The 25136-nt window shown below is 45.9% G+C and overlaps 1 protein-coding gene across 1 annotated transcript in view; it reads right to left on the bottom strand.

Moving 5' to 3' along the window:
- The window catches only part of LOC147698190 (uncharacterized), a 305130-nt gene that overhangs the window by 51039 nt on the left and 228955 nt on the right, over positions 1 to 25136 (bottom strand). The window contains exon 10 of the mRNA XM_086934817.1: positions 13729 to 13811. Within this exon, the coding sequence (XP_086790943.1) occupies positions 13768 to 13811 (44 nt within the window). The 3' untranslated portion in view covers positions 13729 to 13767. The remainder of the gene's footprint in view (positions 1 to 13728; positions 13812 to 25136) is intronic.

Genomic DNA, 25136 nt, shown 5'->3' with positions numbered 1-25136 from the left:
GAAGAGTTGTAGAAATTGTTGTATGTCTACAACGAAACACGTGTCGGCTGGCTGTGTATTATCTCTTACTTGATGACCTATTAAAAGGGAGAACACTAACTCCAGAACCGACGTGGGACGTATTTTGCTTTGCCATTTCATTTACTTAACACATTGTGTGCATATTTGTCTTGAGTGCGCAGGACTTGGTGTTTTACTTGTGTTTGTGTGACTTGCTTCACACAACATTTGAGGGGTTTTAAGGGTCTCCCCTCCATGCCAGCACCAAAAACTGATCTTGTCATTAGCATTGATTACTACGTTAATATTGCTTGAGCGGCAATAATTCCCGTAAACTTAAAACCCGTTGCTTTTGAAAATTATCCTCCTGGACTTGTCAGCCGCCTTCGACGCGGTATGCCACCGCACACTACGCACATGCCTCCACGACGCCGGGATCTAGGAGAATGCCCTGGACTGGACAAATGACGTGTATTTAACAAGGACCCCCTGAAAGTATGGATACGATGGTTCCTAGGTCAGGGAAAACAAGGCTTTCGACAAAAAACAACCTAGGCAACTAATGTTTTAAGACATACAACGATATATAAGAACAATTGGCTACAGCTTACTGCAAAAATACATATTTTATTATTGGTTTTAGAATTTTAGGAAAATCAATGACACAATGCAATTAAAAACAACAAAATGACAGAATTAGAATCATATAGAATACAATGTCAATAAAATGTATGCATTCAAAACATTTTATATGAACACAGGTTAAAAAGATTGAAAAATAAGTGGCACAATAAGTCTCTACGCGCGTTTCGGCGACCAGCGCCTTCTTCTGGAGCAAAAATATTTACAACAAGGGGTGGTGAGGGACAGAGTCTCTGAATTAAACAGAATACTCTCACCCAGTCAAGAGATCAGGGCTAGATCCAACACCGTTTTTTAGCTCACTGCACCATCCCAGTTTCAGAACCTGGCTGTATGCAAATTAGTCTGTTCCTGTCCCAGTGCATGATGGGAACAGGGCAAACCAAACTACAAAAGCCAATTCTTACACTGGGAAGGAAACAAGCTACCGGGGACCGGTTTCTGGCATTTCAGCCGTCTTCGGCCCGGCTTGCTTGAATCCTGATGGTGCAATGAGCAAGGGACTCACATCTGAGTATACCCTTCCACGCTTAGGGTGGACAAAAATATTTACAACAAGGGTAAAGAATTGGCTTGGTAGTTTAGTCTGCCCTGTTCCCATGATGCACTGGGCCAGGGACAGACTGATTTGCATATAGCCAGATTCTGAGCTGGGATGGGGCAGTGAGATAAATAACGGTGATGGATCAAGCCCTGATCTTTGGACTGGGTAAGAGTGGTCTGCTCAATTCAGACACTCTGTTCATCACCACCCCCTTTTGTAAATCGTTCTTCTGGAGCAGCCACGTAAACTGAGCAGTAGTGATAATAAAGCTAAAGTAGATAACGTTTCAATTTGTTGCTCGAATTCTCCCTCTGGTGATTTGATGTTACAGGAGCTGATTAGATGAAACCTATCGGTTTGATTCCCGCCAACCGGAGACTTATAGCAAGTATGTAGCTGGTTATATAGACTTGGTCAATGAAGTCTTCTTTTTATATTTGAGGATCTGTATATCAGAAAACCTCCTAATTTTTGTAATAAATGCAGTACAAGGCTTGTTTTTCTCTCAAATTTGATGGCTGGAGATAAAAACTTGGTATGTTCTCTTCGTTTATGAACATGCAAAAAGGGGCTAGCTTTTCTGCCTTAAGCCATAAATTCTTACTGCAAGATTAAGGAAGGTTCTCCAAGGATTATGGGTTGTAAATATGAGGCAATTGTTTTAAAAGATCTCCCTGCCCGAAGATAATCGGCAGAGCTCCGTATGTCCAACGGCGGGACGTCAGGGAAGGCGACTCCTGGACTGGACAAACTCCTTCCTCTCCGGCATAACACAGAGCGTCAGCCTCCCCCCCATTCCGCTCCGAAGCCACCGAGATCATCTGCAGCGTACCCCAGGGCTCATCCCTCAGCCCAACGCTGTTTAACATCTACATGGCACCGCCCACATCGCCTGACTACACAACCTCAACATCATCTCTTACGTCGATGACACCCAGCTGATCCTCTCCCTCCCCAAGAACCCCCACGCAGCCAAAACCAACCTCCACGAAGGAATGAAAGCCGTCGCCGAGTGGATGAATAACAGCCGACTGAAGCTGAACTCGGACAAGATGGAAGTCCTCATCATCGAATCCACCCCCTCGACCTGAGACGACTCCTGGTGGCCGACCGCACTGGGAACAGCTCCACCCTCTCCATGACAAAGCAGGTCAACACCGTCTCTTCCTCCTGCTTCAGCACCCTCTGCATGCTCCGCAAGATCTACAAGTGTATCATCAGGCTGAACTACGGCAACACCCTCTACGCAGGAGCCTCAGCCAAACTCCTGAAACGACTTCAACACATCCAGAACACCTCTGCACGCCTGATCCTTGACATTCCCCACCGCAGCCACATCACACCCCACCTGTGAGACCTGCACTGGCTCCCCGTCAACAAGAGGATAACCTGCAAGCTCCTCACCCACGAACACAAGGCACTTCACAACACCGGACCAGCGTACCTCAACAGACGACTCAGCTTCTACACCCCCATCTGCCGACCTCGCCCTTGCCACAATCCCCCGCATCCGAAGAGCGACCTCCGGCGACAGATCGTTCTCCCACCTCGCCAGCAAGACCTTGAACTCCCTCCCCACCCACCTACGCCAGACCCAAGACCTGCTGACCTTCAGGAGACTCCTCAAGACCTTGCTTTTTGAGCAGTAGCAGTATGTAGCAGGGAGCGCTCCGTGAAGAGCTGCACAGAGCTACCAGCCTCTCTGTAGTAGTGGCTTGACTTTTCCTGCAGCTGCAACAGATATATACACACATTTTTAACTTTAATTTCACTAAAAACGCAGAATATATTTACATCAAACCACAAAAAGCATGCTTTCTGGGTAAAGATGTAACTTTGTGCCAACTTTAGTGAAGTTCTGTTCAGTCAGTTTTTTCTGTATAGTTGGCTCATTTTCCCCGTGGAAATTGACCCCCTATTTTTTTTAGTCCACGCTTGACTGATCACAACAAAACTTTCCAGGAATCAGCTGAGGTGGATGAACGTTTGTTTAAGAAGATTTATCAACTGCGCCAAAGTTATTAGTGAAACAAACTCTCTCTATGGAAACTCAGACCAAACTATAACTGCACACTGGCACCTCAGACTTACTCCTATTGCAGGTATGTGGAATTCATATAGCCCGAAGCCCAGGACCTCCTGACCTAGGCTACAACTAAGTCAAGCAGGTTTTATTATCTGAGGTAGCAGGATTGGTTTCTTTTTGGCCTGAACTATGTATTAATCTAGATCTATTCAATGCCTGACCCTACGATGGCCGCCATTCGGGACACTCCATATTCAACCTACTGGTTAAACCCATGATACAGCATATGCCCTGAACATCCTGAAAGCAGCATAGAGGGGCTAGAGGAGAGCGCCAAGACCATACTACTAAGCGGCCGGCTTGTTGTGAAGGGAGAAACCGAGTACGGCAACGCACCTAACCCAGTCATCAAAGAACTAGCGCACCAGGTCGCAAGAACCCCGACCACCGGAGCAGTGCGAAGCGTCCAGAAAGATCTGTACCGCCCCATCAGCAGCAGAGCCTTCGACCAGCTGAGAACGTAAGGCGGCCAGTGGCTGATGCGGTGGTGTCCGCCTTATGCAGCTCAAAAAGACCACAAACAAGACCATGTGCCTGTGCATGCCGATCACCACTGCGGGGCCCACTGGTACCTTAATCCTCGCTGAGACGGACTCCACGACCGTCCTTTTTCCCGGGCTTCACTGTCGCATTCCAATCTGCGCGGCGGGAGTTCGGTGCTGTTAAAAAAATCCTTCAGTCCGAAAACATTCCATACGCTATGTTGTATCCTGCGCGTCTGCATGTGGGATCGGAGGGGAATTTCAGAATCTTCACAACCCCAAAGGCGGTGTGTGATGGTGTGGACATGTACTCGGGTATTTTTGTACTAGAGCATTTGATTCTATCTGTGCTCGTGTTGGTGCGCACAGATATTTCTGTATGTATGCTTATGTCTGTGCGTGTGATGGTGTGTGCATGTACTTGAGTGTTTTTGTACTAAAGCATGTGTTTGTATGTGTGCTTGTGTGTATGGATGCTTCTGTATGCATGCTTGTGTACGCCCTCTGTTTGCGTATGAGTGTGTGTGCTTGTGCATGTCTGTGCGTCTGATTGTGTGTGTGCATGTACCTGTGTGTAAATCCTTGGGTATTAATGTTCTGGAGCTTGTGATTGTATGTGTGCTTGTGTTTTTAGTAGTTTCTGTATGTGTGCGTGTGCGTCTGTGCGTGTATGAGAGTGTGAGCACATTTGTGTGTGCTTGTGCATGTCTGTGCATGTGATGGTGTTTGCGTGTCCATGTACTTGGGTGTTTTGTACTAGAGCATGGGATTTTATGTGTACTTGTGTTTTTGGATGTCTCTGTCTATGTGCTTGTGTGTGTGTATGTGCGTATATGAGAGTGTGTGCCCACATGTGTATGTGCTTGTGCATGTCTGTGCGTGTGATGTGTGTGCACGCTGGATTTGTTATTCTCTATCAGCCACTGTCCTGGAAATTGACTCTAAATGCCAGATGCCTGACCTTAAGATGGCCACCCGTGCACATTACAGTCTCCTGCCTGACCCCAAGATGGCTTCCTTAGTGGTCCCCTCCACATTGTTTTACTTCCCTGGGACAACAATTGGACATTGATCAGACCTTGAACCTATCCCCTAACCTGCTTTCACATCAGAACTTGGAACCTGTGGAACTTAACCCAGACTGTAGAGACCAAGTGATTTGGCTGATTCCCGTTGGAGCTACCATATAGCTAAAGAGGAGATGGGTTGTGGACTCCCCCCCCCCCTGATATCACCTACCCAGCCCGACCTTGGGCAGATCTTCCCCTTGTCTCGACGTCCTATCTTCCTCCTATCCCTTTACCCTATCCCCTTACCCTTCCTTGCGCCATTCATCTTGTCCCCTATGTTCTTTTCTTGATACTTATGTAATTTTTAACTGATGTAAATTGCAACATTATTGTTCCTCATGTATAGCGCTCTGTTTCTTTCGGGTCTAGCCAGCGCTAAATAATAACGTATTGATTTAAAGTTGTTCCCATTAGTACTCTTTCTCTCTTTGTCTACTTCCCTAGCTCCAATCCCCTCTCCCCTGAATCTCTCACCTTGCCTGCTAGTTTGCCTAGCCCCCTGTCCTTTGTGCCCTTTGACTAAGCACTCCTTCTCCCCTTTTTGGGATCCAAATATTTATACTCTGGAGTCTCAGCAAACCCGCTGAGAGAGTCCACTGCACCAAGGGAGCCACTCACAGCTGATGTATGGTATGGCACCCCTTGCCAAAGCACTCCCTCTCCCCTTTTCGGGGAAGGATCTAGTAAATAGGCCTTGGAGTCTCAGGTTCCCCTCTGAGAGAGTCCACTGCGTAAAGGGAACCTCCCACAACAGAGATAAAGAAGTGATACCACTTCTCCTGGGAGCACAGCTTACTGGACTTTGGACGTAGCTTTGACTTGTCTACCGGTTTGTGTCCCTGTCGCCCCTCCCCATCTCTTTCCATCCTGTGTCCGTCATCCTCCTCTTCTCTTTCTCCCCTCATTACCCCTCCACTGAATCTTTCCCCTTGCCTGCTTTTCCCCTTACGTATTTGTGCTTATTGTTTTATCTCGACCTTACAAATAACTATGTTGCCATGCTCTAATAACTGTGTAACCTTTGTAACAATGTAACCTGTAACTATGATCTGATGCTCATGTAAAGCACTCTGATACCTCCGGGTCTAGCCAGCGCTACATAAAACCTTTAAAAAAGAAAAAATAATCGCTTTGCGAGGCATGCAGTATACACTGCAGCGTGGCAGCTTCATGGAAGCTCCGCCCACTCTCTGCCAATTGGCTTTTGTCTTAAATGCTGCCTTCTGATTAGTTTGAGGCTTGTTCGTCCCTCCTCATTCATCCTTCCACGGCTATTGGCCCCTTTACTCCTAACACTATTTTCTTCCCTGTCTTCCCCCAATCTGTGACTCTCCCCCCCCCCCCCACCCCGACTCCCGTTGGTGTCTTCTTGCGGGCCTGCACTTACGTTTTTACTGGAATAGGTCTCGCGTAAATGCGAATCCTATTGCATTGCCAATGTTTGCTATTTATTCTTGTAAGCAGTATTTCAGTAAATGTCACGACGTGCTTTGCTTACGTTTAGCGTGCTGTGTGCGCTTTCACTTTTAGCCTTGTAGTGCCCAATTCCTAATTAGAGGAATACTCCTGAGCAAAGATGAAATCACGTGATAGACGTCACCTCAGTCTTCCGTGCATCATCCGTAGCATTGGTCATTCATGACTCGAGCGGAGCCAGCCATCCAAAAGCAAAAGTTGAGGGAACGTGTCTTGTGAAGTTACTGTACCTGATCTCTATACAGCGGTACAGGCGCTTGGGTCACGGGGGTAATTGTAGTAAAGAGGATCTGGAGACAGCAGATATCTTTAGCAGTATTCTTTATTGTAGATAGGAGGTGGAGTAGCAAAGTACTAACAATGTACTACAGTAATCCTGCTTGAGAAAAGTGTTTGGCTGCACGGAGATTGGGAAGTTTAGACTAAGCCACAGAAGATAAAGAGAGTGGCATAACAGTGCTGGTGATCAAAACCTATAATAAACCTATCAGATTTAGATCACAGTTAGGCCCAGGCACCCACTAAAAAGTGGCACACGTTCCCAAATCGTTAGCATTTTTTGGTTTTGTATAGTGTGAACCTGGCACAAAAGACATTGGAGCAATTATCCTGAGCGCCAGCAATAGTGCACAAGATCAAGATCGCTTTTATTTTAGGTAGAGAGAATAAGTGACTTGCCCTTTGTCCGGTGAGTGACTTCCGTTCAGTCACACAAATGCATGACTGCTTGGAAAACATTGCCAGGAAGATCGCTTAGAAAAGTACCCGGTCAAACTATAAACATGATATTAAATGCTAATAAAGTCACTCTCTGCTCCGTTTCTAGATTTTTTTAATGTGTTTCTTTATTAACACAACAACCGAGAGCCTAACGTGACATTTTATAAATCCACTTTTCCAATAAAGAAATTCAATACTTTCATTAACGCAGGCCGCCTGCTTCCCATTTGCTAGCAGTAAGGCATTCTAATGTGCACTGACGCTGTAATGTCACACAACGACTTTACCAACCAGTTAAATGATAGGCTATATATACATCAAAGGCAACAATCTAGTAGCATGTGTGAACCTCTCTAGGCGTTACAGACTCAAGTGATCTAAAACACATCTAAAATGCACATGCTGCACAAAACAAGAGCACTGCTCCCCTCGGTGTGCGCACCCACCTGAGCTCTTGGCTAGTGTTACCTGCGACCTGCCACCATTCGCATCATCGTTGTTTGCCATGGCGCCGGCTCTTTGTCCAGCCCAACACAACCCTTCGTGGAACTTATGAAAGCACAAAACAACCAGTTGAAGCCAGCAGATGACTGGTGGAGGATGCCAGCAAAATATGTGTTATGAAACCTCTGGTTACACAAGCTGGAGCGAGTACAAAAGAAACCGGCCTTCGACATACTACAACTCACGTCATCACATCGCCACAACACCCTCAACTACTCTCGGGTTGGTATGTTTCTTACATTACTATATCAGTAAATAACTGTGTTTGCATACATAGGTGGCTATGTGTAATCCGGATTTAAAACGAGAAAAAAAGACGATAGCACCTTGATTGAGCTGGCATATTTGCATTTTATTTTCTCATTATTTTTCTCTCCAGTCTAAGGATTGTTAATACTTTTCCATTCAACTACTGCTCTCTGTTTGCACGAGTTGTCATGGAGTTAAAACGCTAAAGCTCAGGATGACGTGAAAAAGATTGTAAGATTCCACTTCGTCGAAATAAAACGAACATGTAATTAAACAAATTATTAAATCTACTCAATTGTACGTGTGATTTGGTTAAGCGATCCGTACAAAAGAGAAACATCTCACCGGAATCATCTGCACTTCAAATGTGATTTTTTTAAATTGTATTTAATGGGTTCAATAGCACTCCTGCAAGTGTGGACTACATAGCAGCAGACGTGGTACATAAGGGCATCACAATTTTCTTTAACAGTTCCATAGCACCACACAGGAAGTACTGTATTACGCTTTTGGGAATTTGTATAGTGCACCGTCTGCCATTAGTATGTAGCTCACCGTCTGTTAGATGGCGCCTTAGCACACCATTCCGGGGCTTCCTTTGCAAACCAGACCCTGAGTCTTCCTGTAATATTATGTTGATAATATGTTCTGGGTACTGTGTTCTGGTCCATCTTTGGTAGGTCTCGGTGTCATGATCAGCTGTCTCCCAGGCAAGTAGCTTTTCATTTGTGCCGCAGGTAGAAGTAGTCTAGTTCTAGTGTTGCTGGCTGTACTGGTGTCTGAGTTGAAGGCACCATGATATACCATCAACTGGCATTGTGTTGGCGCTGTGGGATGCACATGGATATTGGGTCTAAATATTCACTGTAGGGTATGTGTGATTTTCTAGCAGAGTGTTTGGATTTCTTCTGTCAGGTTTTTTTTGTTCTCTTTATTGGGTGTGGTATGGCTGTCCATAAAGACCAGTTATGCACTCAGAAGGTAATGCTTGTTTTGTTGTATTGCTCGCTTTTATGCACTCTGTTTCCTTTGTAGGTGTTTTAATGTACTTGAAAAATAGTAAAGGTCTAAAAAAATGGTGTGGTACCTCAGAGCCTAAAACGTCTTATTGTAGATTCCTCAGACACAGGCAGCTTGTGATCTCCTCACGATTGTCTTACCCCTGAAGGCTTCTGGGGGGTGTAGTATTAAATCACATTTAGTACACTTGGAATTAAATAAAAAGGTGTACTTATTTCTAGTAGGCTCTGGGTTGGCTATGAAAATGAAAATTTTCTCAGATTAATGAACTGGATCATTTGTGACTTGAAGATTCCTGTTAAGTAACTCTTTTCTCAGCATCTGCGGCTGCTCAAGACCTGGCAGATGTACACATATTATCTGTTTCAGAAATCTATAACATACATCGCACCTGTGCTCTGCTTTTAACAGATATCCCCTAGGAAGCAACATTATTCTGCAGTGCAGCCACTCTCCCCGCTCGCCCCAACCCATCCACATCACAAACTCCTATGCAGCACTGTTGGGCTGAGAAAGGTTTTCATGGTTGCTGATATAAATGGACGCAAATAACCTTCATGTGCATGTAGGACTAATGTCACAATACATGGAAAGGTGCCTAACTCCCTGACTGCCAGCGGGTTGGTCAGAAGGCAGAAACAGCAAGGGTACGGGACCAAAAGCAACGTTTAAAAACGAGTTTGAGGTCTCGGAGCCACGCCAGTCCCTGGCTCGGACCGCTCCATGAATTCTCTGCCTAAATGTAGAGTGGGACCTTAAGATAAGTAGCAGAGAATCGACCAATGGGAGCGCTGAACCAGTTAAGAATGATTGAGAAACTAAAGAAGACACTGATAAATATTCAGCTTCACATTATTATTGTTTTGCAGAAATCGGAGATGAGCGGTTTCCACGCATAACATTACAATACACAGATAAGAGTCAGGTTGTCAAGGAAACCACAGCAAATAAGTAGGCAACAAGTAAAACATGTAAACTTATAAATCAGCCTGGACAGGTCGCTTACCAACCAGGAAAAGCAGTGAAACTAAATGAAGCATTCGTGGGATCACCACAGACCTTCAGGTTTTAATTCCGATAACAGAGTTGAAAAACAATCAACTTGCCTAAAGAATTTTCAGAATATAGAACGGGCGAGTGACTATAGTCAGAAAGTGAAAAAGGACTGCCTCCTCGGCTGGAGCACTGTAAAGAACAAGCTCTCGGCATTGCTTTGGGGGAGGGGGGGTGTGAGCTATTGCCTTTGAAGTCTGATGCCTAGGCACAGACAAATGGTGGTGCGCGATGTGAATGCGGGGGGGGGGAGGGGGAGTGGCAGCCTTTGATGTCTGATGCCAAAGCACAGACAAATGGTGGTGTGTTATGTGGCTGGCGTTATGCGCCTGTCTCACATGAACTGTATGGGATCCGCAGCCGCTTTGGTAGACTTTTCTTTTTCCACTTACTATAATTCTCGCCAGCAATGCGCAAGCGCATTGGCAGGCGAGACCTAAAAAGGTTAAGTGGCGCATGAAAGAGCAGAGGCAGGCAAACCGAGAAACGGCGCTGATCCATTCACTAAATGTACTTTGTTGTTTGCATTCTGTCTTTTTATGTTCCCTTGAACTCGCAGCTCTTGCTTACTAATTAAAGAAGGCCGATCGTGGCTTTTACATTAAGTAGATGCGGTCTCCCAGTGCTTGTACATGGTAGAGACGGATTTAACATGATAACCGGCCATGATAGGTGTGCGTGTGGGGCAGCTGTGAAGAACGGTGAAGCGGCGGGCGAGTGAAAGAGCAGAGGCAGGCAAACAGAGAATAGGCACGGGATCAATAAATAAATGTACTAAATAAATAAATGTACGCTGAAAATCGTATGACGAGGAACGCTTTGAAAGTGAAAGCGGGCTCGGCATGTTGTGCGAGTTAAAGGCACAGCATAGGGCGGCAAAGCAATTTAAAAAAAGAAGGGGACGAGCGAGGGGTGGTGCAGAGTCCACGGGAGGCTACCATTGTCCCTGCTTTGAAAGTGAAAGCGGGCATGGTGCGCTGAGCGCGAATGAAAAAACAAGTAGTCCCTAAATGTATAGATAACAGCCAGGAAAGGATGTAAATGGTAGTTGGTCGGTGCTGCTTCCTGCACAATGGAAGCAAAAGGGAAGCGACGTTTCGGACCACCAGCCAATTAAATAGCTACATAAAAAGAGCAATGCCATATTTAACCAATGGCAAGCTAAAAAACATATATACACGCAATGGGTGGAGTTTCACCACTAATACTAACTACTTAATGCCTCGTAGAGGCAGCGCATGCGCTGCCCTATGCGAGACCTAAAAAAATATCGGGCTCAAACAGCTGTAAGGTTTGCCCAGCCAGTAAAAGTTTAAAACAGCACCTGAATCTTATCCAGCATCTATGGAGACAGAGGGAGGGGTGGTTTGCTTCAGGGGTGCGGCAAAAACAGTAAGAGAGAGAAGATGCCTCTTTTAAAACCGCAACAGCAGATGGCTGCAGAAGATGGAGAGGATTGAGCAAATGCACAGGCCCTTGTGAGGCGGAAGAAGAAATTACCAGGATAGGTTGGAGCCTTAAAATAATGGTCGTCCGCAGCTCTGGTGAAACTTTTAAATCTGCCAAAGGGCAGGGAAAATGTAACATGAGGACAGAAGTCAAAGTAAGGAAAAACAATATTCTGCCAGGAGATACAGGGCCCATCGTACATTGGACTAGGAGGCACATCACAATGCATGAACTAGTAAACAAGTAATTCCTCTGGCAACTCTATTTAAATATTCCAAAGCACTGCCAACAACACAAGGATGCTGCTCAAAATTCTAGGACGCTGCTAGCCGTCGAATTGCTGCTCAGTATGTCATAGCGTTATGCAATGCTTAATTTGTAAAAAAAAAAAAAAAAGTGGTGGGCCCTCGTATTCCCACCCCCTTTGTACTAGAACAGGATCATATGAAGAACAATGTTTCAAGCCCACAATCAAATTGTAGGTGGTCCTAGGAATATTTGAGCCCAAGGGGTTAACTTTGACCATGTCAACAACATGTATCACTTAAACCAGCTGGTGGGCATGGACTACAGGTATGGAATAAGGTTTCTATAACAGCTGTGTGTCAGGAGCACGTAAGCGGGACTAGAGGTCAAAAGGCAAAGTCGAAGAGACCCAACCATGAACCGTGAACAGTACCCTTCTATTTGATTTCACTGTATTGCATGGAATATGCGAGATTGGTTGGATACCAAGAATTACTGACTTTTTTCATTTTCCTTGAGAAAGAAAGAAAGAAAACAGGTTCCCACCCTAGTAAAAATAGCTTAGAGAAAGAAAAGCGGTCCGGGTGAAATTAACACCTCCACACTGAGCTGACAGATAACAGTAATTCAAATGGTATGCAAGATATGTACACCTACCCCTGGCACCAGACTTTGTTTCAAGCTTGTCCAAATGAATAAATATCTCACAGCACCTTTCTTATAAAGGCCCTCCCTTCAGTGCACCAGGGCAGCAGAAATCCTCCATTTTCTCAAGTGAAGCCCAGAAGCATATGTGTGTGCACAGCCGATTTTCCCTCCATTTGATAGCAGATTACAACAGGCCTGCCTGTGTTCTCGCGGACCTTTCGGTTCCCTCGCGCCGCCCAGCCTTTCAGTTTTCATTGGCCTGAGATAGGAAAGATTTCAGGAACCAGAAAAAGAGCGAAGCAGTTGCTAACATTTTTTCACTGCAAGTGGTAAATTCTTCTTGAGTGAAGTATGCATTACATACGAATGCAGAAACCAACAAAATAACAAGCAAACACATACTGAAAAAAAACACACCTGCTGATTCAATCGTGACAAAGTAAGAGCAACACACTTACATATGCCCACAAATCCCTCTGGGCTCCACGCGCAGGGCAACAGACATGGTGACCGACAGACATGCAGCTCCTCGGAAGAAGAAGAGAAGACATGGAAGGACGGAGCTGCCAGAAGGACAGTCTTGCATCCAGCCTTCCGGTTTGGCAGTCCATTAGAGCATAGCTGACTCTGACCTGGTATCGGAGTCCACAGGGGGCTGCAGCTCGGGATCACCGGAGAGCAGCCGGACCAGCAAGGACCTCCACTGCTTCCAGAGAGCAGGGCAGCTTACAGGAGCACGGTGACTTCGTGAGCCGAAGTGTTACTGCGCATGCTTCTGCACAGACACTATCTGTGCCAGCTCTCTACTCCTCCTCTGTGCGGCAAGATGATAACAAGCAGGAACTACTTTAACAAGCATTTGCAATGCAATACGACTCGCATTTACGCGAGACGTATTGCATCACAAATGGGAGCTTCCGCATTTAAGAAGCACGAACAGGAGTGGGGGGGCGAACAATTTGGGAACTGCGGGAGGGGGCGGGGGGGACACAGGGCAGCAAATAGTGTTTGAGTAAAGGGGCTGATAGCCTCGGAAGGAGAAAAATTACGACATAGCCATCAGGAGGCGGGACTAACAAGTCAAACACCAATCACAATGCAGAATGTATTATTGAAGCCAATCAAAAATATGGGTGAGAAGTGGGCGGATCTTCCCCCCACTATATTGTATACTGCATGCCTCGCAAAGCCAGCAGCGCGTTGCGCTGCAATGCTATGCGAGACCTAAAAAGATGGATAGTTACAATTTTGTGTTCTCTGTTTTTAATGACTTGATGCCGAGCAGTTATGGTATGTTATTGGATAATCAATCAAAAACAAATATAAAAAATTGAAAGGCGGACATGGTGTCATACTCTTTACTAGTGAAGACTGTACATTTGGAATATCTAGCTCTGTTGTAATATATCAAAAGTTATACTCAAAGATTTCTCATCCTCATGTACCAAAGTACTAATAATTAACATTTAAAGATCCTTATAAAGTAACAAATCAAGAAGAAAATTGCATCTTCATTCGATACAGCAGGCTCCACATTACCTATGATTCCAATTCGAGAAACATGACTGGTCGTATTGGTTACTTATTCTTTGATGACTCTTTTCTCCATGGCTCTTCATCTCCTTACAAATGAGACAAAATATGGTGCATCTTGTTAAACAACATACAAAAATAATTGTGAAGAAACAGCGTTAGGATAAATTAGCGGGTCTGAAGATTGCCATGTGCACATAGCGGGTGCGTACTCTAAGTACAAAAAACTGCAACGTCACAATTAAATATGCATTTTCTGTTGCAGTCTGAACTTAGACAAGACAAACATTTGTACTTTAATTATTACTAAAACATATGCTGATCTACAGACTCTTCACAACGTATAGATTATTGTACATATGGCTTGTATCACCATTTTGTGAAAAAGCAGTTAGGGTTGGTTAGTTCCTATTGGGTAAGGATAAAAATGTATTGGCACAGATGAATTTAAAATTAAGTATTGGCAACGATAGTCTTGCATAAGAGAGCTACTGGCCATGGCAATGTTTCGAAGGCATGCTGTAAAGGAGGGTGGATGCTTTGCAGTGTGGCTAAAACTAATTAAAGTGCTATGACACAGCCAAGGCTAATGAACTTTTTCTTTTAAGTGTGTTAGCGCTGGATGCATCAGAGACCTTTTCTATTATTATTATTTTTAGCCCTGCTGCACAGCGCCACACTGCTATACGGCAAGGCTACAAATCATTTCCAAAGACAGAATGCCCACGCTGTACAGCAGGAACAAAAAGCAATGACAGAGCCAATAGTCTCAAAGGGAGACCTATTTGCTTTTGATTTTGAGTAAATCATTTAATCTCTCCATTCATGAAAAAAAAACAATGTCATTTGGTAAAAAATCCTATTACATAAGGAAAACAATTGCACCCATGTCTGTGTATTAGTGAAAATACATTTGGAAGCAGATAACATGTTCTCCCAATAAAAGCAGATAACACCTGTATTCAGAAAAAACATCAATTTCAAAGGAGAAAATGGCCTCTTTGAAGTGTGCGTGGCATAGTAAAACCTAGATCCATATGGCAAGATATTCACCAAGGAGTAGGGAGAAAATTAAAAGTAGAACCTCAAGCACAGCACGACTAGCAGAAAGACAGCAATCAAGCTGAAGCAATCAGTACCTGGTCCATCCTCCAGTCGAAAGAAGAAGTGAAGCCAGCATACACTGGCCAATTAGAAGGTAGCAAATAAGAGTGACAATGAAGCCAATGAATGTTGAGCGATAAGCAGGACGCAAGCCCTTTGTTGTATACAATATCACTCACAAGCAAGAGTACATGCAATGCATGCGCTGTAACATGTGCGACCTAAAAAAGCATTGGTAAAGCCAATAGTTCTTGGCCTTGCAAGAGCTTTGGCTTTGCCATTGTGTTTTAACCATGTTATACACCAGGATGGGTACTGTTCAGCATGTCTAAAAGTTAGTGGCATAAAGGAGAGTGGAGTGTCGTAGACTGAAGTCGAGTGGCAAAGAGTGTTGTGGAGTGTCATGGAGTGGCGTTCGGTGTTGTGGAGGGAGTAGATGCCAGTGGCGGTGCGTCCATTGGGGCGTTGCCCCACTAGCCATGGATGACCGTCACTGTGACATGCATCATAACAAGTAAAGTTTTACAAACACTTTTTTTAAATAAATCACAGCGCACTGACTCTGCGCTACCGGCCTGGGACAAGCCAGAGAGAATCGGGCATTGCTTAGGAAGTGGGCCGTGGGGGGCGTGGCTGCAGCAGAGTGAGTGACAGCACACAGCACAGGCGGCAGCCAGAGCACTGAGTATAGCCGTAGCGTAAGCACTAGCAGCTACAGCGGGGTGACACTGACTGCGCATGTGACAGCCAGGAGTCATCAGATCTTAGACTTGCCTGCGCATGCGTACATGTATAAGACCTCCCCCCCCCCCACACACCCCCCTATTGCACTGAGACACAGGCAGGGACCCGGTCTCATTATGGGCAGATTTTATCCTGCTCAAGGCCAATCCTGGCGCAGTGGCGCTGTTAAGGCTGCGCCAGGATTGGCTGACTGACACACTGGTACAGCAGGGATGGTGCTGCGCATGGGTATTGGCTGCTAAGCTCAGAATGGCCAATCACATATGGCTTTATCAAGCCATGTCGAGATGATTGGCCATTTCTGTAAGCTGCAGTCACGTCACCGCGAGTGGCGCACCCTGCCACTGCAACAACGAAAAGTGATAGTGAAATTAGTTGAGTCAGAGAGCGCGTGACTCCAGTGACTCGTCGTGACTTGTTGTGCCAGTGTGCCTACAGACGGAAGGACCCGGACGGAATTATATTGCACTGGCCTGCCTGGGTATGCTAATTTTATGCTTCTCTTTTAGATTCTTTATATAGTGGGAAAATATCGTTGATAAATAAGCAGTTGGCTGCCCAGCAATACTTGGTTGTTTTGACCCTGACCCCTTGCCCCGGCCTCAGCACGCCTTGCTACGCTTGCGGTGGGAGATCTGACAGTACTTGCAGGCTGCAGCGGCATCTTTTCTCTGACCCCTGGGCCCTGGCCCTAACTCTTTTCTGTAGTTCCGGACCGGTGCTCTCCCTGGGTGGCAGGACTGAGAGGGAAATAGTCGCCGTCGTTCTGGTTAGTGTTGACAAGCTTGTACACGTTCCAATTCCAAATGCACCCCCTTCTAGCTAGTGATAAAACTGTCATAAGCTCCTGACAGTCTGACCCCGGCTAATGAATATCCGATGGCTGCAACTGAACAGGCCTCAATCATGGAGGTAGCTGCTAGCCTGCTCAGTCTGTGTATATTAACCTCTGATAATACCTTAGGTGCCCAATGCTGCTGTACTGTCTAAATATGGAGGTGGCTACGATGCAGCTGTCTAGTTGCTCACTGTGCCACATTGGATTCAAGCCCCTGGTGCTGTGGTGAGTAAAAGAACGATTAAACTCAGATCTCTTAACTGGGGTCGAGGGGCAAAACGTTTCAGCACTTCATCTTTTGCCACATACTAGTATCGTTGGCATTTCAACTTCCAGCACTGTAAAGCATACACCTGCCGATGTCTGTCTTGTGCTGATATATTCAGCAATCGGAAGTATATTTGCCATTGCCATCCATAGCATGTAGGAGACTCAAACATTTAAAAACAAGATTACTAACTTATTTGTATTAATAAAAGGTGCGTATATATGCCTTAGTAAATACAGTAGTGATGTTTGTAGGGATTGAAAGCTGCTAGCTTACATATGGGAAAATAAATTAAATCGAATGCAAAAGGGAACTATATCTGCCCCATGTATCATGGAAGATCAGGACCAAAACAAATGCTGCTTAGAGGTTCTGGGTCATTGCAGTCAATAAATCGCATGAATTTAATTCAGGCTGTCTTGGGAGCTCAAGGTCGAGGAGTGGTGTTTGCTTGTGGTGGTTGTTTTTTTCACCCGAAGCCGTACCGGATGTGTTTAGTCAAGTCTATTATAATGAATGTCGATCTTGGAGGCTTTAGTTTGAAGGAATTCTTCAAAGATGGCCTTTTATCATTCTTATGAGTGTTTGTTTGTAGGACCCTAAACAGATCATGACGCATCTCTGATGTATTGATGTCTTTTTATGATCTGGAACTTGTTTACTTGAGCATAGTGACTGTCACCTGCAGCATAAAAGTCGTTAGGCCGGGAAAATGTTTAAATTTACAAGTAAAGCCCTGTGTTCTCAGACTTAGTTAATAAAGTTATATATAGGTAGCACACTGGACTCGGGCCACTCGGCAATAAGTGGCAATGATGTTGTGTACAGGTACCCCCTCCACTGTGCTTGTACACTTGTTCAGAGTGTCTCAGATAAGAGCATCCTACTAAGCTGATGCAGTGCACTCTCAATAGGGTGCCGTCTTTTGTCCCAGACCCTCACGACTCACCAAGGAATAGGATATACACTAATTTGCATCCACCATCACATGGAAACAGAGGCAAAACACAGGCACAACCAGGTCTCATTGTACGTGCGAAACACTGGCATCCTTGGGTGCTTTCACTTAGTGATTCACTAACCACTTCCTCAGCACTTCTCGGCCCAGGCAGGTCTGTGCTCGATGTATGTTCTAATCTCAACCACTGCTGACTTTTAGCCATGTGATGTGTCGTCACCCTTTACCCCAGTGTGCGGCCACTACTGCCTTGCAATCATGTGGTTTAAGGGCTAGAGCGGCCGACTTGGCAGCTGGCGAACCATCTTCGAGTCTGTCAACAGGCTCAAACAATTTTTGAGATTCTGGGCAAATCACTTAATCTCCCTCTACCTAAAAAAAAAAATATGAACCTGTCCGTCTGTAATGCAAGTGGTGCTCATGTAAAGCTCTCCGAGTCTGATACCTGCTGGTCGAGTTCGCTCTGTGTAAAACGGCAAAAAAAGGGCATCCTAACTTGTGTAACAATTATTTTATGCTCTATGAGTAAGTGAGTCGTGAGTGGAGTGCCATATACAACCAACTCACCAATTTTAGATCTCTAGCTGTTACCAGTGGCTGCCCTCCATTTATTGTGTTGATTCAATTACTCCTGGTATGTTAAGTGTACATTATTTATGCAATAGTTTCTAATCTTTGGTATATTTCCTATGATGAGAGTATTCACTGGAGGCCGTTACATTAGTATGTACAGTAAAGCAGGGTTTTAGATTCCTCTTTAACATTATGCTTAGGATTCTCGCTGTTCTGTGGTCATTCCTTGGCAGTCCAAAAGTCTAGTCTGAGCCATTCCTTCATTGGGTTCAGTGGATTGAATTCTCATTCATTTTGCTGTATGGGTGACATGCGTTCTTGTTGCTGGCACAAGCAAATTAAATGTCCGATTTTCTCAGTTGGACTTAAGGCTGAGAATGTATTGCTATTACGTTGGTTTCTTGTGAGAAGTCTGTCATGATAAACATCTCGTGAATGTTCTAATAAAGGGGGCTCTTCATTTATAAGTATCATAGAGTATTTATGTGGCCTGTTGGTGTCTCAGAAGGCTTTGCCGTATCTGTCCTCTATCTCGGTGGAGGAGATTGGGGAGGATAGGTAGGGAGGCTATCTCCTGCGGAGTGATAACAGGCTGAAATCGCCTCAAGGTGCCCCACTGCACTGCCCAGGGATGGGTGTTTCGAACCATGACGCACTTTCAAATCAGAAAAACAGTACTAGCCAGCAGCAGCACATTTTTCAGCTTTTATCATTTACAATGCTTTCTATGTCATTTAAGGTGCACAGAAAGCAACTGTTTTCTACACTACAAAATTCCGATTATTAAAATTTGTTATGACCAAGACTTCTTAAGGTCTTGTAAACAGTTACTTTTTGGTCTGTGGAATTTGAATGCGCTTCAACTGTATTGTGGAAACACATTTAGATTTGCAATATTTAAATTTGCCTGCAGTGTAAATTGTTATAGTTATGTTTATATGTCAGTTGTAATTGTGTGGTCCATTATCAGGGCAAGGCCACATCCTATAAACAATGTTTTGGTGCACCGTCTAAAGCATTTGAATTTTCCAGCACTATTACCTGTTATGAAGCTCTGTGGTTATACTGAATAAGCAGCTACCTATGTTATATGACATCTCTTTAATAATGTAATACCTGCACTTTCACAATTGCTTTATTAACCTTCCTGCTTTCTCAAATTTGCTTGAAAATGCACCATTTTTCCACGCTTTTTTCAAACTTTTCTTGGGGGGGATTCCCCCCGAACCCACCTTAGGGGGTTCGGGCTCGCTCGCTACGGTGCAGTATGATTAGCATTTTACGCCTCACCTCTTTCAAATGTCACCAGCCGCCACTGGTAGATGCGACAGACTGGAAGGGCATGAGAGGAGTTGAATGTCAGAGTGGCATAGAGTGGGGTAGAGTGGAGTGGTGTAAAGCAGAGTGGCGTGGCATAGAGTAGAGCAGAGTAGAGTAACGAAGGGAGTTGCGTAGTGTAGAGTGTCAGAGTGGAGTGGCATAGAGTGGTGTAGCACAATAGAGTGGAATAGAATCAAATGGAGTAGAGTGTTGTAGAGTGTCAGAGTGGAGTAGCATAGACTGTTGTGGAGAGGAGTGGAATGAAGCATCATGGAGTGAATTAGAGGGAGTTGCGTAGTTGTGGAGTAGTGTGGTAGAGTGGCATATAGTGGAGTACAATGGAGGGGCATAGAGTAGGGGCCATAGAGTGGAGGGGCACAGAGTAGGGGGAATAGAGTGAGGGGAACAGAGTGTCCGAGGGGATTAATAGAATAGAGTCTCAGAGTGGAGTGTCCTAGTGTGAAGTGACAGAGTGTTGCATAGTAGAGCATAGGGGCTTAGAGTGCACAGTAGACTGGCGTAGAGTGCAATGGCTAAGGGTGTATCTGTTTTGAATAAAGTGGTACAGAGTGCAGTGACGTACAGCGAGATAGAGTGCAGTGGCAAGGTAGATTTTGCATAGAGTGCAGTGGTGCAGAGTAGATTAGAGTGGCGTAGAGTGCAATGAATTAGAGTTCAATGGTGTAGAGTGCAGTGGAGTGCATAGTTGCAGAGCATAGTGGTGTAGAGCAGACTAGTATAGAGTGCAGTGACGCAAAGTACATTGGTTTTGAGTAAAGTGGTGTAGATTGCATTGGCGTAAAGTGTAGTGGCATACAGGAGAGTGGTGCAGCCTGGATTGCACAGGCATGGAGTGGGGTTCCATAGAGTGAAGTGGAGCAGAGTAGAGTGGCAGAGTGAAGTGTTGTAAGAGTGTAGTGGCGTAAATTAGATTTTTCAGAGTAGAGTACAGTGGCATAGAGTAGAGTGGCATAGAGCGCATTATCGTAGAATGCAGTGGTTCATAGTAGATTAGAGTAGATTGGTCTAGAGTGGAGTGGCGTAGAGTGGTAAGGTAAGGTAAAGTTTATTGTGCATAGTTAATTAAAACCAGTGCAAACATCTTGCAAAAGAATCATAAAATATCATGATTTAAAAACGGTTAAAAAATTGAGCATATAATTAACTCCTTCCCTGCGGCGGCTATATAAGGGGGGAGGGCGGCCGAGCGGCGGGAGCATGCTGATGACGGAACCGCTCCGTCACCAGCGTCGGTTGCGCTGTGCTGATGACGGAGCGGTTCCGTCAATGCCCCGCCCGCTCAATAGAACGCCCAGCGCAGGCGCGGAATCTGCGCCGCGCAGGCGCGTCGGGCGGGCCATGACGGAACCGCTCCGTCATTAGCACAGCGCCACCGCGGCTGATGACGGAGCGGTTCCGTCATCAGCAGGGGAGGGGTTAAATAAAAGAACAGTGTGGCTGTTGATGCGCCTTTTTACAAAGTTTGGACAGTGGGTTCTTTTGCTTCCTTCTGACAATCTGCTTGGTAACCTGTGTCAACATTGTTGATCCCCGGTTTTAGCAGTCTTGGAATTCTTTGCTCGACCATCGCAAGGAATTTGACATATCTGCAGTTCAGTTTGGTGTTTCGAGGGTTCAGGCAGGCGAGCACCGCTTTTCTTCTGGTTCTGATCCCTATTTGCTTAAGCTGGTCCTTGAGGAGCAGTTGGCGTGCTTGTTGAAGTTCTTCACAAAGACAAGTGAGATGGAGAATATCCCCTTTATCAAAGTCGCAAAGCGGGCAGACCCCGTTGCCCTCTGTCCTGAGCCATGGCGGAAAATACTCTGTGCTTGGCAAAATCCCTACTCTGTGTTTCAGGAACCTCATTTTTGTTGCTTTTGGGTAACCCCGACTAAAATATGTTTGTGGTGTCAAGACTTTATACGTGTTGAGGGTCATCCATGCATGAGATCTTTTGGAGAAAAGAACCTTGTCCTCTAATAGGGAAAGTGATTTAACGTTTTTCCAAACTAGTTTTTTAAATGCGCTATGCTCAAGTTGCATGTCCCAGGGCATGGAGAGTTTTGTAACTTCCAGCGCTACCTGCAAGTAAGTTCTTGCCTGAGAGACTTTCAGATAAGGAGTCATGATCGGTCCCGTTAGTTTGTTAGCTAGATTTTTCAGCGTCACGGCGATCAATGCTCCTCTCCTTCTTGTTTCCTGCTTCTGCTGCACAAATGAGCTTCTCTGTCAAAAATGACTCCAGTATTTTTACTCGCTAGCTGGCTCGACTTTTAGACCACCAAGAGACCAGGTCTTCTGTTGTTTTTTGTTGGTGTTGATCGAGAACGTTCGGGTCTTACTGAGGTTTATTTTTAGGGTGTTTTCTGTTGCATAATTATTCATTTCCCTCAGAAGGTGCTGGAGACCAATATAGGTATGGCTAAGTAGTACAACGTCATCCGCGTACAGAAGGTTGCTCAGAGTTTTCCCTCCCAACCTAAGGGGAGTGGGAGTTGCAAGTATCAAATAGTCTCGGCAAGTCCGCCATAAAAAGATTGAACAATATTGGCGCAAGCACGCACCCTTGTTTGAGTCCTTTGGTGATGCGAACTTTTGAGGACAGGTGGGAGCCACTTCCTAGCTTTACCTGTATCCAGGTGTCGGTGTGCAGTAGCTTCAACATGTTTAAAGTCGGCTGTGGTAGGCCCCATTGATTAAGTGGCGTAGAGTGGAGTGAGGCAGGGTAGAGTGGTGTAAAGTGTAGTGGCATAGAGTGCAGTGGAGTGGTGTAGAATAGAGTGGTGTAGAGTGGAGTGCAGTGGCGTAGAGTGCAGTACAGTGGCGTAGTGTAGAGTAGTGCATAGTAGATTGCATTAGCATTGAGATCACCAGAGTGGCGTGGTGCGGAGTGGAGTAGCGCAGCATAGATTGCAGTGGCGCAGAGTATACTGTTACAGAAAAGACTGAAGTTGTGTTGAGTGGAGTGGTGCAGGGTAGAGTGCTGCAGTATAGAGTGGCAAAGGGTAGAGAGGTGTAGAGTGCTGTAGTGTAGAGAGGCATACAGTACATTAGAGTAGGGTACAGTGGGGTAGAGTGCATTGGTTTTTGGAGTAAAGTAGTGTGCAGTGCATTTGCATAGAGTGCAGCGGCGTTAAGAGTGGCACAGCATACATTGCAGTGGCGTAGAGTGCGGTGGTATAGAGTGCAGTGGCGCAGTGTAGTATGGTGGCAGAGAGCAGTGTTGTAGAGTAGATTGTTTTATAACAGAGTGAAGTGTCAAAGAGTGCAGTGTCATAGGATGCAGTGGTTCAGAGTATATTAGAGTGGCTTAGAGTGGATTGGCCAGGAGTTCAGTGGTGTAGAGAGCATTGCCGCAGAGTGCAGTGGAGTGGCTTAGAGCAGAATGGTACAGAGTAGAGTGTAGTGACGTACACTGAATTGGCATAGAGTGCAGTTGATAGGTGTAGAGTGGAATGGCGTACAGAGCAGTAAAGTGTCTTAGAGTGGTGCAGAGTAGAATGCATTGGCATACAGTGCAGTAGCGTAGAGTGCAGTGTTGCAGATTAGAGTGAGGTAGAAAGCAGTGGGGTACAGTGCACTGCAGCAGACCGCAGTAGAGTGGTGCCGCATAGCATGCAGTTATGTAGAGTGTAGTAGAGTGGCGTAAAGTACAGTGGTGCGGACTAGAGTGGTGCAGAGTGCAGTGGTGCAGAGTAGATAATTTCAGAGTGAAGTGGCGTTGAGTGGTGCAGGGTAGAGTGCAGTGGTGTAGATTAGAGTACAGTGTCAGAGTGCAATGAGGTAGAATGCAATAGTGTAGAATGGCATACAGTGCAGTGGGGAAAGTGTAGAGGTGTAGAGTATAGTGGCATAGGGTGCAATGGTGCATAGTAGATTGGTGTAGCGTGCAGTGGCACAGAGTGCAGTGAAGTGGTATTGAGTGAAGTGGTGCACAGTAGATTAGAGTGGCAAGAGTGTAGTGGTATAGAGTGGAGTAGAGTGGAGTACTGCAGAGTGGCGTAGAGTGCATTGGTGAAGAGGTGCTTAGGGTAGAGTGGTGCATAGTACAGTGCAGTGGCATGAGTGCAGTGGTGGAGAGCAGAGTGGCATTGAGTTCTGTGGCAGAGAGTGCAGTGCTGCACTGTAGAATGTCAGAGTGCAGTGGTGTAGAATAGAGTGGTGCTTAGTGCATTGGCCTAGAGTGGCGTACAGTAGAGTGGCGTAGAAAGCTGTGGTGTAGACTACAGTGGTACACAGTAGACTGGAGTGTCAGAGTACAGTGTCGTAAAGTGCATTGTTGTAAAGTGGTATAGAGAGCAGTCGGGTACAATCACTGGCACAGACTGCAGTAGAGTGGCCTAGTATAGTGATGTAGAGTGTAGTAAACGGACAGAGGAGAGTGGTGCAGACTAGAGTACATTAGGATAGGGTGCTGCAAAGTGGAGCAGAGTAGAGCTTAGTGGAGTAGTACAGAGTAGAGTGCAGTGGCATAGACTAGAGTAGCGCGGTGTGGATTATTTCAGATCACAGTGAAGTGGCATTGAGTACAGTGGTGCAGGGTAGAGTGTTGCAGAGTGCAGAGGAGCAGAGTAGAGTGTTGCAGCGTATAGTGGTGTAGAGGGCAGTGGTATAGACCAGATTGGGGTGGAGTGCATTGGTTTTGAGTAAAGTGGTGTAGAGTGCATTGGTATAGAGTAGAGTGGCATAGTGGGCAGTGGAGTGGTGCGGCAGTGTGGCGTCTCGTAGAGTGCAGTGACGTACAGTAGATTATTTCAGAGTAGAGAGAAGTGTTCGAGGCCCTCCTCCTCCACCCGCAGGCTCCTGCCTGCGCCTCATCCCTGGTGGTACAGCGGGAGAGCCTTACTCTTCTGCAGGTCTGCTCGGCCAGCCTTCTCTGTTTTCTCTGTCTTGTCTGTCTGGTTCTGTTCTGTTTATTGTGCCTTTGCCTGTTCTCTCTCTATCTGTTGCTCTTAATCTTTTTTATTGTGCCTTGTTGTGGCTTCTCTTTGTATTATGCCCGTGTGTCCGTTTTCGCTGCCCTTTCCTGCCATTGCCTCCCCCCTGTCGAAGGCATTCTAAAGGCAAACTCGTCTGCACCTGACCGCGACCAGCGCCAGGGACCCTGGATCTCCGACCACCCACCACTACGACTCTGCTGCCCTCCATGCACTCAACCCTGGAAGGAATAACTGCCAGCTGTCCCCGCCGACCACCACCCAAAGCCAGTTTTCCTGCAGACACTGCCAACAAACCTCCACCAACCTCGGCCGCCACCATCCCACCGGACGCCAGCACACCCGAAGCCCTAAGATGCATCCTCCTCAAAGTGTGCTCCCTGCACAGACACGCAGTAGAAATCTGGGACGTCCTCGACAGCCTCTCGCCAGAAGTTGCCTTCTTCGCGGAAACCTGGACCAACGCCGGCTCCGCCCCCGACATCGCTACTGCCATCCCCAACAGATACAATCCAGAGGAAGGACTGACCTACCCACCCAGAAGGAGGACTCGCCATCGCACACACACACAGCGTAAATTAAGATGTAGGCTGGATGAGACTATAGTACCTGTAGCTCACTGACCCTCTGGGCAGATGTAATTGACACCAGACAGGCATTCTTGATGGTGA

The sequence above is a fragment of the Lissotriton vulgaris genome, chromosome 8, assembly GCF_964263255.1.
Source record: "Lissotriton vulgaris chromosome 8, aLisVul1.2, whole genome shotgun sequence".
Taxonomy (NCBI): domain Eukaryota; kingdom Metazoa; phylum Chordata; class Amphibia; order Caudata; family Salamandridae; genus Lissotriton; species Lissotriton vulgaris.
This window is presented reverse-complemented; position numbering and strand designations above follow the sequence as displayed.